The 12456-nt window shown below is 41.3% G+C and overlaps 1 protein-coding gene across 1 annotated transcript in view; it reads left to right on the top strand.

Moving 5' to 3' along the window:
* The window catches only part of USH2A (usherin), an 819384-nt gene that overhangs the window by 741831 nt on the left and 65097 nt on the right, over positions 1-12456 (top strand). Inside the window, exon 61 of the mRNA XM_006155854.1 lies at positions 5278-5505. Coding sequence (XP_006155916.1) covers positions 5278-5505 — 228 coding nt within the window. The remainder of the gene's footprint in view (positions 1-5277; positions 5506-12456) is intronic.

Here is a 12456-nt window from a genome sequence, read left to right as displayed (position 1 = left end):
CAATAAATGAGATACGGATCCAGACTCGCACCCTCATGTACACAAGTTTTAAAAAAGAAAAAAAAGTGAGTGACTAAATCTCATCAGAAATAGTAGATTGTAGTGAACAGATTATCCTGATAAAATATTGCATCGTCAGAAAAGTCGTGAGGCATTTTTGCATAGAAAATACGTCATGACTTTTCCAACAACTCAATATTTCTTTCAGTTTTCCTTTGGCAAGTCATTGTCTTCATCAGCTACCCTAACAAAAGCAGCATATGTGTTTTTTTAAAAAAAAAGTTTTGAATATGATACAGATGTAGAATTAACAAAGACCGGAAGCAAGTACAAAATGGCCACCTCAAACTCTGGGATAATAAAGAAAATGACTTGATATAGAATTAGTAGGGTAGAAGATTTTTTTAAGAGCAAAATGACAGTGAAAAGGACATTAAGGGTATTGAATTCAGATCATCTCTATAGAGGAAGGGGACTGGGAGCTAGAGGGAAAGGTGGGATGGGGGAAAGATGAAGGAAGAAAAACAAAGTTGAAGCAAGGAGCGAAAGGAAGGGAGTCTTTAATGGTGGCTGTTCCTAATCAGTAGGACAGAACCCTACACTGTTAAGAAAAGGAATGGAATCCAAAGTATTTAAGAGCCTCAGTAGTAAGCAATGTTCTGAATTTGAAGAAAATGGCAAGCAACTGAATAAGACACAGAGTTAACTACATCCAGATTTTACAGTAGGGTTTTTAAATAGTGAACTTTTGGCGCTGTCAGGTGGCATGGTGGTTAAGGCCACTCAACTCCCACATGGCTGACCACAGCTTAAGTCCAGGACCTTGATACTTGCTTTCTCACTCTTCCCACCCCACCCGTCCTGACTCTATCCCTCTCTGGTCAAATTAAATAAATTAAATAAATAAATTAAATAATTCCTTAGGAAAAAAAAAATAGTGAACTTTGATGTTGGAAATTCGTTCGGGGGGAATAATAAAAATTATCTAAAATACCAAAAAATAAACTACTTATTCTACCATTTGAAATTTTTCTTTCCTTTTTTTTTTTTTAATATAGCTTTGACTGAACATTGCTAAAACGCATGGCTGTCAATAAGGTCTACTTAAGGGGTGCACACACGCATGTGTGATGTTTCTTTATAACTCTTCGGAAATGACAATGTAATACAAAAACTTCTCGTCAGTCTAACTTTGTGACACAAAAATTCTCTTTTGCATTCGAATATGTGATTCTTTCTTGTTTTTATTTTTTTTTCCAAAAATAAAAAGAGAGAGAAATATAGACCAGATTAAGCAAAACAAGTACTGTAATCACCCTTTGTAGAAATATACCTCTCAGTATTTTCTGTGCCAGACATGCATGAACTTCAACTTGAGACCTACAGGCCATATTTCTCCATTAGATGGTGGAGGTTTTGAGGCCAGGGCATTTTGAATACTTCTGCTTTCAAGGATCTGAGCCATAAATGTTTATTAAAAGAATCTATAATGAAATCAGTTTTGTTATTTTTTTAATGGTTGCCTGGAGTATGTTGGATGACTGAATGCCGGTTGTTAATCATTAAGTACTCATGTTACCAAAAGTGTTTGACAGTATTGCCATCTAGGGGCTGAATGGAATTCTCAGCTCTGAAATAAACCGGCATTGAGCAGGTGCTGCTATTGACAATATACATATGTTTTTGCTTTATAGCCCACATGTTTTTCATGTTTCTTATGACAAAAGCTCTATCTAAATGTCCCCCAACAGCTTCCTTTTTTTATATATAATCTGTTAGAGGTGATTACTATTTGCTTTGGAGCTTATGCTTTTTTGGCACCTATTACTGAATATTCCGAACAAAGAATTATTCTTTTTTGCATTATTAATCTTGCTCATGTTTGCCCTATTTCCACAGAAAAGGAATCATTTATCAGAAAAGAATGTTTGTAATCGGGACTTGTAGCATCCTCAGATTTAATATTCATTATGGTCATTCTAGTTCTGTGCTATATTTATCTAAAAGACCAATTCAATGTTGTGGAGAAATAAGTTTTTAAATATTTATGATCCAACTTTTAATATTTTAAAAAAGAGAAATTAGTATTTCTGTAAAATTTGTTTCAGAGTCTGCTCACTTAGCAAATGTTTAAATATTAAAAGAATTCAAGAGGTTAGCATGTAATATTATAATGGGACTTATTGAAATAGGAAAATTGACTTTATAAGTTTTTGATACATAATGGAAATTGTATTTTCTCTGCTTGTGTTTAACTCATAATAAGAAACATTAACATAGTTGAAACTTGTAACCAAGAATGTGAGAAAAAAAAGTTCAAAAATTGTTTCTATGACAGTTTGATTTGTCTAATCAGTTTGTTTAGGAAATAAATCAGTTTGGATTTTGTTTTTGTTTTAAGAGAGGTTTTTGCTACAGGGTGCATGTGCTCCCTGGAGAGACAGAGAGAAACAGTCAGAAAGGGAGAAATCGCCCCCCAGGGAGGATGGCCATGCCTCAATCCCTTCTCCTCCATTCTCCTCTTGGGATTTTGGGTGTACACACACACATGCCTGGCATGAGTTTAAGCCACCAGGTCCAGGATTCAAACCGTGTACGACTATGTGGAAGTTCAGCGATGTAACCATTATGCCATCCGCTGGTCCATTGTTTTTGTTTTTTTAATTAGAGGGAAAAGAGAAAGAAATAGAGCAATGGTTTTTTTGTTGTTTTGTTTTTTTGAGAGAGATTTTTGCTATAGGACACATGCACTCACCAGAGAGACAGAGAGACAGAATACAAGAAATTACCCGCATCCCCAGGGAAATGACCACACCACAATCCCTTCTCCTCCATTCTCCTCTGGAGATATTGGGCATGCGCACACACACACACACACACACACACACACACCCCTAGTGTGTTTTAAGCTGTGTTTGAGTCTAGGACTCAAACCACAGTTGACAATGCGGAAGTCCAGCAATGTAACCATTATGCCATCTTCTGGTCCTAAAAAACAAGTATTTTTGACATGTCACAATTCCCCTGCTTCAGTCTCCCATTTAGCTAGGACTACAGGCACACGCCACCATGCCCAGCTATTCAGGTTGGTCTGAGAACCAAACCCAGTGTTCTCATGTCACCCCTAGTCTTGTGCAATGCTATCTTACTGTTTGCACCACCATGGTTGAACCAGATTGGTTTGCTTTTATCACCCTGTTTTATATTTTTTCCAAAACAGTATTTGGATATCCCTGAATTAAGGAGAATTTCCTTACACATACTTGTGTCCTCTGTTCTTGGAAATGTTCTCCATTCAGAAATAACTTTTTCTCAGGACCAGCAGTTGGCATAATGGCTATGTCACTGGATTCCCACGTGGTCAGCCAAGGTTCGAGTCCCAGACCCAGTGGCTTAAACTCATGCTGGGTGCATGAGCCTGTGTGCCCCAAGATCCCAAGAGGAAAATGGAGGCAAGGGAATTACAGCATGGCCATCCACCTCTAGGGGGTTATTTCTCAGTTTCTGTCTTTCTGTCTCTCTCTCTTTCTGGCAAGTGCACATGCCCTATAGCAAAGAATTCGCAAAATAAAATAAATAAATAAATAATAACTTTTTCTCTCCTTCCTCCTTTGACTGCCAAAAAAAAAAAAAAGACAATTGAAAATTTTCCATCCCCTCTCCTTCCTCCTTTGACTGCAAAAAAAAAAAAAGACAATTGAAAATTATCTATCACATTAAAATATCGAAAAAACCATAGCTGTTCTCTACATCATTAATTGAAAATATCTGGGCAGGCCCCATGGCCTAGTGGGTAAGGGAGTCAGGTCCCACCTGGCCAGCTGTGGTTCAAATCCTAGTCCTGACAACTTGAAAAGCATGTGAGGTGTATGTGTATGCATGCCTCAAATCCCTACAGGATGGAGATATGGATGAGAGGGATTGCAGCCTGACCGCATCCGATTGGGGTATGCTTTATCTCTTTGTCTCTCTGGTGAGCGTATGTGCATTATGGCAATTTATAAATAAATAAATAAACAAACAAATAAATATATCTGACAAACCTAGTCAAAACCTCATGACTATTCAAATCTAATGGGTATGGTACGTAACAGGAAATGCCACTTTATGTATGTGTATTTACCTATGCACACATTACCAGTCTACTTGCAGACATAACTCCTTCCTTAAACAGATGTATTCATCCAGCCCAGATGTGGAAAGAGCACCCTAGGGCCTGAGGATTTTTAGTTCCAGTTTAGTTATGCAAAATATGTTACAGGTTGCTCTCCAAGCAAGGAAAAGCTAATTCTGCTATCCTGTTCTTCTTTTGTTTACATCAAGACTAAGTTCTCAAACCTTAGGTAAATGGTAAGTTTCAGAGTTTAGTAACAATGCTTTTAAAAAATGACAGTATTTTGCCATTTATATTAATAGTAGATTTCTCTAAGGATTTTTGTTTAGGACATATATATAGTTCAGTTGCCTTCTTATTGTTTTCTTGTGTTTGTCTGTTTTATTGAATTTGTAAGAAATAAAGACATACCAAGAGAATGAGAGAGGGAGTTTTGGGAGATGGAATCGTATGTATAAACAAATGGTGTTGGGGATTAGGATATTAAGATCGTTCCAGTTAAATCTCCAAACCCTTCAGATTACCCAGGCAGGCAATTATCTCAGTCTGTGACATCCACCTCAGTATCACTCACTCTCACCATGAGCTGCATGCACCACTGGTCTAAGGCATCATAGATTTTTTTTTTTTAATATTCATATGTCATAATATTGAGGTTTCCAGCTTGGAAAAGGCAAGGATCCTATCTGGTTCACACTTTGTAACTGTATGAAACCAGACAACATTAGGTGGTAATATATTCAGAGCATCAATAAGAACAAGAAAAATACACCCGGGCCAGGTAGCAGCCCAGCACTTGTACAGCTGGACCCACATGGGAAGGTCCTGGGTTCAGATCTCAGAACCTTCCTGAACACACTGGGTATACACATGAGTGCCCGTGATCTGGACCAGCTGAGACAGAGGGTGGATTGCAGTATGGGGACCTGGTTAGGAGGGTGTCTGTCTCTTTGTCTCTCTGACTCTCTCTCTTTCTCATGGAAGAAACAAACCAGCTTTAAAAAAAATGGAAAAACACCTAGTGCTTGCCTCATGGTAATTCAAACCTTGCTGTAGTATTTGTGCTGCCACTGATGATGTTTTGTCCATGCTGTTCAGAGAGTGGCCTTCCAGCAATTATTGTCCATTTCTAAAAGAAACTACACCTGTTACCTTTCTTACAGGGTACTAGCCACCAAGCCCACCTGTTTGGATTAGAACCATTCACAACCTATCACATTGGCATTGTGGCCACAAACCAGGCAGGAGAAGTGTCAAGCCCGTGGACCGTGATTCAGACCTCAGAATCTTCCCCAAGTGGACTGAGCAACTTCACAGTAGAACAGAAGGAGAATGGCCGAGCTTTGCTGCTACAGTGGTCAGAGCCCAGGAGAACCAATGGTGTGATTAAGGTAATGTCTCTCCTGCATATGAAATCATGTTTGGTGTTCTCCAGATAAATAGATGAGTCCTGACATGCCATCAGGTCACGGTGGGAAAACTCCCTTCACAGCCTGTTTAATTCTCTTTGATAGCTCCTCCAGGCACTTAATCATAGATCAGAGAACACTAGCAAATATGTGTGATGTATCCTATGAACCCAATGCTGACTAAATGCTCTCCATGGATTATCTCATTTAATGCCCACATCAGCCCTACTAGGTGGCATCAGTAAACCTCGTGAAGCACGTAAATGAATCCCAAATAACTGCCAACATCCCCATGAGAAATGATCAAGTGGGGATTTGAAGCCAAAAAGTCACACCAGAACAGAACTCTCAATGACAGTGTCCTTGCTCCTTCCTAAATGATCCTATCCAGTTATTTGCTTAGGCCTTGCCTAATTTGTGCTTTGAACAAAATTCACTAAAGAAGCTACACATGTCTGCTGCCTTCTGACTTCCATTGATAGCCAAGAGAAAGTCTTATAACTGTCATACACCTCTCCCAGGCTTCACCAGTTCGTGGGTACAAAAGAGGTTGCATTTCCATTAATAGCCTGCATTCTGATGCATCAAATCCTTACCCATATGAAAGCTAAACCTTATCTCCCTTTCAGATGTTTCTCCTCAAAGTTAGTGAAGTCTATGCTACTGCATTGACCTCTGGCCAGTTTCCTCTGGCCCTGGACTACTCCTTAAGCCTTCCCCAACCACCTCTACATCTGAGAGATGCAGAATCCCTCCCCTTTACCACTCCTCAGGTTGCAGAGACTTCCATGTTAATTCCATGTTAAGACTAAGCTGCTACTTTTAATAAAGTTTCCCTGAAAACCCTGTGACAGGGATGACGGTGGGAAATGAAGCACAGCAATAACTTAAGACTAACTAGAGCTCACAGGCCTGTGACCATCCTTGAGGGCTCTCCGGCCTGTCTCTCTGTCTAGCTCCAAGATGCTGCAGTAGCAGAAGCAAATCTCTTTCCACCAACCTACCTACACGTGACAGAAACAGACTGCCCCCCACCCCTGGAAAAGAGAATTGAACTTTGGGATGCAGAAGCAAATCTCTTTCCACCAACCTACCTACACGTGACAGAAACAGACCCCTGGAAAAGAGAATTGAGCTTTGGGATCCATGAACTTAAGATCTAAAACACAACCTTAAGGACTTTGTGAAAGATGCTTTTCCCTTCACACCCATCATAGCACTCCCTTTATGAGGGGCCGTTCCTCAGCTCAGCATCTGCTTCTTCATAGCATGATTGACAATAGGAATATTGACTCTTTTTACCTTCATTTGCATTTCACCAAATATTTATTGAGCTTCTACTAAGTGCCATGCACTTATTCAGGAATGAACAAGACAAGCAAGGTCCCCACTGTCACAGACCTTACATGTCTGCGTGTATAAATAAGTACATGGGAGAATATGAATGGTGGAGGTACAGAGGGGCAAACAATAAGCTAGTAAATAAACAAATGAGAGAACTTCAGAGAGCAATGAATGCTATAAAGGAAATTAAATAGAATAATGTAATTATGCCTGCTCAGGCTATTTTACAATGGATAATCATTTTTTTTTTTTGGAGAGATTTTCACTGTAGGGCGCGTGCGCTCGCCAGACAGACAGAGAGAGACATAGAGACAGAAAGCAAGAAATCACCCCCCAGGGGGGATGGTCATGCCGCACACTAACTCAGGCTATTTTACAATGGATAATCATTTGAATTGAGTTGACATTTGAGCTGAGTCCTGAATGACAAGACAGTCGGTCATGTGAAGATATGGTAGTTAAATGTTCCGGAGAAAGTGAACAGTAAGTGGAAGGCCAGAAGCCAGGAATGAATTTGGTGTGTTCAAGGAACCAGGGGAAGCTGTTGATAGTTGGATGATGCATTGGGGAAGGAAGAGGAGAAAGATGGCACTAGATGAGATTGGAAGGGTTGGTAGGTGGCAGGTTGTGTCCAATTTTGTGGACTGTGGCAAAACGTTTGGAATTTATTCCAAGTACAAAGAAAAATTACTGAAGGCTTTAAGTGAAGGAATAGCTTGGTCAGATTTATGCTCTTAAGAATCACTCTGTTTACCAGGTGGGAGATGGACTATAGGGGAACCAATGAAGTACAGAATCTATTAAAGAATTCAGGATAGGATTAGAATGGGAATTGTGAAGTTGAGAAATATGGGTGGATTGGAGAATCATTTAGCAGGTAACAATGATGTTTGTCCATATACTGGAAGTGAAAATGAAGGAAAAGGAGTACTTCAGGAAAACACCTAGATTTTGGCCTTGAATTTTGATGGGGAAAGAAAGATTGAAGATGAACAGATTTGGGGCCAGTCGATGGTGTGGTGATTAAGAAGGCTTAATTTCTCATGGTGACTTCAGAGTTTAAGTTCCAGACACACAGGCCAGAAAACATGCTGGTCGTGTATGCCCAAAACCCCAAGAGGAAAATGGAGGAGAAAGGATTTCAGTGTGCCCATATCCCCAGGGAGGGATTTTTGCACTTTCCCTCTCTCTCTCCTTTCTCTCTGTATCTCTCTCTCTCTCTCTCTCTCTCTCTCTCTCTGGTAGTGGCACACCGTATATCAAAACTTATAAAAAACAACGATGAACGGGTTTGAGGGGGCAAGTAGACTGTTGAGAAAACACAGGTTTAGAACTCCCTAAGGAGTTCTTCATTGAGATAAATATTTGGGATCTATAGAAGATAGATGATATTTAAACCTATGGTGCTGGAAAAGAGCAGCTATGGAGAGAATGTAGCTAGAGATAATGAGCATTGGGGTCAAGCCCTGAGACAAATTATAATAAAATTTGGAGTTTAAGAGAAGAGGATGGGACCAGCAGTTAGCGTAATGGCTATGTCACTGGACTTCCATGTAGTCGACCGTGGTTCACATCCCGGACCCGGTGGCTTAAACTCACGCCAGGTGTGTGTGCGTGTGTGCCCAAGATCCCGAGTGGAGAATGGAGGAGAGGGGATTGCGGCAAGGCCATCCCCCCTGGGGGGTGATTTCTCGCTTTCTATCTCTCTCTCTCTGGCGAGCGCACGCACCCTATTTTTAGAGAGCAAAAACCTCTAAAAAAAAAAAAGAGAGAGAGAGAGAAGAGGAAAGGAGAATGAGAAGACAAGTGAATGAGGTAGGAAGAAAGGTAGGTGAGGGATGTCCCCAAAGTGAAGAGAAAATACTCCACATGCTACTAACAGTCAAGCAAAGTGAGGACAGAGCGGTGACTCTAGGTTTGGAAATGAGGTCACTGTGATCTTACCGATGAGAGAGCTCGTTGGGATAGCTCAGGAAGAGACAGGCAAGTGAGAAAATGAGGACAGTAGTTTATTAACCAAGTTCAAATGAGAAAAAAAGTCGAGAAATGGGCAGCCGCTGGGGGACTATGGTGTCAAGAAGTTTTATTTTGAAATCATTGAAAGATACACTTTAATGAAGTACATTTAAGGGCTATCTAGAATAACCAGTAGAGGGAAGAAAATTGGTGATGCAGGAGATAATGAGAATAACTGCAGGAGTGAAGGTTTTTTAAGAGATTTTTGCTATAGGGTGCATAGGGTGCATGTGCTCGCCAGAGAAACAGAGACAGAAACAGAGACAGAAAGTGAGAAATCACCCCCACGGGGTGGCCATGATAATAACCCCTTCTCCTCCATCCTCCCATGAGGATTTTGGGCATGCACACACACTTGCCTGGTGTAAATTTCAAGCCACTGGGCCTGGAATTTGAACTACAGTCGACCACGTGAGAGTCCAACACCTTAACCACTACACCACCTGCTGGTCCCAAAGAGCAAAGTCTTTAGGAATGAGAAGAGGATGGGACACAGAGCTCAGGTGACCTTTAATTGGGGCAGAGCTACTTTCTCTAAGCAAAAGGAAAGAAGGCAAATAGTGGAAGTTCAGATTCACGTAGATATAGTAGTAATAACGTTAGCTTAAGAACATTCCTTTCTAGTGGTAAATACATAGTCACGTCAACAACAAACTATGAAAGAGTAATAAAGTGTCGGCAGTTAGAAGGCTAAGACATGAAATAACTGCTTTGGAAGATACAAGAGAAAACACTTGGGGGACTAGGATTACAGATTGATCATCACCTAATTAAAACTGATGGTAAATAATTTAAATTTAGTCAGTATATTGAGGTGGTTTTCTCCAAACCCATTTAGGAGCTTTGGGTACAAAGGCAGAGCTGAATTTAACAGTAATTCAAGACTTTCCAGGTGAATACCAGAGGCAGTGAGGAGGGCCAGCAAGCCATAGTAGCTGGTAAATCAACTGTGGAATCTAAACTTCCTTCAGAAAATACCACTCCCACCACTGGGGATGTCGTCTTGCCCTGGGATTCCTACAAGAAAATCACACCAAAATACAATACTCCAGCATAAGTAAGTTTCTAAAAGTCAAGGCTGTTTAATCTTAAACAAGATAAAAGTACATTGAAACTACGTCTGAGTTAAGCTTCTCCAAGAACCACCTCTGGGATTGCTTCACCTCAGCATTCCAAGGGAATCTGATTTATCCTCCCCGCTCTCTAGAGAAACTATTAAAAGGAGTCCTCCACAGGAGTGTGTCCTCTCTCAGCTACATGGAAGCAGGAAAAGAGTGGAAAACAATTGTTTAAAAACATCTACCTTCATAGTGTTACCTCCTGTCTTTAAAATAATAATTATAATAAGGGAATGAAAACTTGCTCTGTATTTATATAATGAGCATGTAGATTTTTTTTTCCCCCAGAAGAAAAGACTACTTTGCCACAAAGAAGCAATCAGTTCACCCATGGCCTACAAAAGAAAACAGGGTAGTTCTCCCATCTCCTAGTGATGTGGGTTTAATGTGTCCCTCCAACAGTCAAGTTTTGAAATTTGGTAACTGTTGTGACAGTATTAAGAGAGTGGAAACTTGGGGCCAGTAAGTGATGTAGTAGTAATGTCACTGGATTCACACATGAACAACCATGGTTCGAGTTTGAGACCTGGTGGTGGAAATCACACTGGATGTATGTGCATGTGTACCCAAGATCCTAAGAGGAGAATGGAGAAGGGATTGTGGTATGACCATCCCTCTTGATGGGTGATTTCTTGCTTTCTGTCTCTCTGTGTCTCTAGCAAGCACACACACCCTACAGCTAAAAAAGAAAAAGAGAGAGAAAGGAAGCTCAAAACAACAATGGTGTTGGAAGGTGGGGTCTTTGGGAGATGATTAGTGTTTGATAATGTCACCAGGTGGGGTCCCATGATTGAATACTGGTCACTTCATAAGAAGAGAAGAACAGGGTGTGGTGGCTAAGGCAGCTAGATCCCACATGGCCAATTGTGTGGTTTAAGGACCAGAATGGAGATTTGAGGCACACACCAGCACATGTGTGTGAATGTCCTAAACACATAAAGGGGGGAGAAATGGAGAAGAGATTGCAGCATGACCATGCCTCATGGGGTACTTTCTCATTTCTGCCTATCCATCTCTCTCCAACAAGCATATGCATCATCTGGCAAATTTTTTTAAAAAGAGAGACAAAATTATGTGCAAGCTCTTGACTTCTCACCATGTAACACTCTGCGTACCCTCAAGAGAGTCCCCATCAGCAAGATGACCCTCACCAGATGCAGCCTCTTGACTTCAAGGCTCTACAACTATTAACTAAATTACCTTCTTTTTTTTTTATTTTTTTTTTTTAGAGATTTTCACTGTAGGGCGCGTACGCTTGCCAGACAGAGAGAGACATAGAGACAGAAAGCGAGAAATCACCCCCCAGGGGGGATGGTCACACCGCAATCCCTTCTCCTCCATTCTCCTCTCGGGATCTTGGGCACGCACGCACACGCGCCCGGCGTGAGTTTTAAGCCACCGGGTCCGGGACACAAACCGCAGTCGACTACGTGGGAATCCAGCGACATAGCCATTACGCTAACTGCTGGTTCCTAAATTACCTTCTTTTTAATGTTTTTCTAAATGTCAGAGGGTATGTGTGTATGCATGAGAAAGAAGGAGGGAGAAACCACCGCCTAGCGGGACCTGGTCACACGGCATTCCTTTCATACCTTACACACTGGACACGTGAAGAGTGTACATGCCCATACAGTCAGGATCTGGGCACCCTTGCACAAGTCCAGTATGTCTCTCAAGCTGCTGGTGCTGGGACTCAAACTCCGGTCAGCTCAGCCATGTGGAATCCAGGTCCCTCTGTACAGTGCTTAACCACGGCACTATCGGGCCAGCCCAATTTCTGTTTTTTATGTTACCCATAAAACTGTGGTATTCAGTTTTAGCAACAGAAAAATGGACTAAAACACCTAGTCATCCAAGTTCATATAGACATGCTTCTGAATGTATGTATCTATCTATATATGTACACAACATATTTGGACATACATATCAAATACATGTGTGCAGGCCTATATGCATACACACACTATCAGCTCTGGCACCCTGCAACAACAGGCCATCAAGTATTGCAAGTCCTTTCCCTGGCAAATTCCGTGGAAAATAGACAAGGAAGATAGACCCTAATTACCCCAGTCAAGATTAAATCAGAAATGCACAGTTAAAATAAGGGAGTTGAGGGACCAGCAGTTTGCGTAATGGCTATGTTGCTGTACTCCCACATAGTCAACCGTGGTTCAAGTCCCGGACCCAGTGGCTTAAACTCACGCCGGGCGCGTGTGCATGCATGCCCAAGATCCCAAGAGGAGAATGGAGGAGAAGGGATTGCAGCGTGGCCATCCCTTCTAAGGGGTGATTTCTCGCTTTCTGTCTCTCTGTCTCTGTCTGTCTGGCGAGTGCACGTGCCCTATAGCAAAAACCTCTCCAAAAAAAAATAAATAAATAAGGGAGTTGAGGGACCAGCAGTTAGCGTAATGGCTGTCACTGGACTCCCATGTAGTCGACCACGGTTTGAGGACTG

This window comes from Tupaia chinensis, unplaced genomic scaffold (assembly GCF_000334495.1).
Source record: "Tupaia chinensis unplaced genomic scaffold, TupChi_1.0 Scaffold000473_1, whole genome shotgun sequence".
NCBI lineage: Eukaryota > Metazoa > Chordata > Mammalia > Scandentia > Tupaiidae > Tupaia > Tupaia belangeri.
Note: the sequence above shows the minus strand (reverse complement) of the source record. Positions and strands in the feature narration are given on the sequence as shown.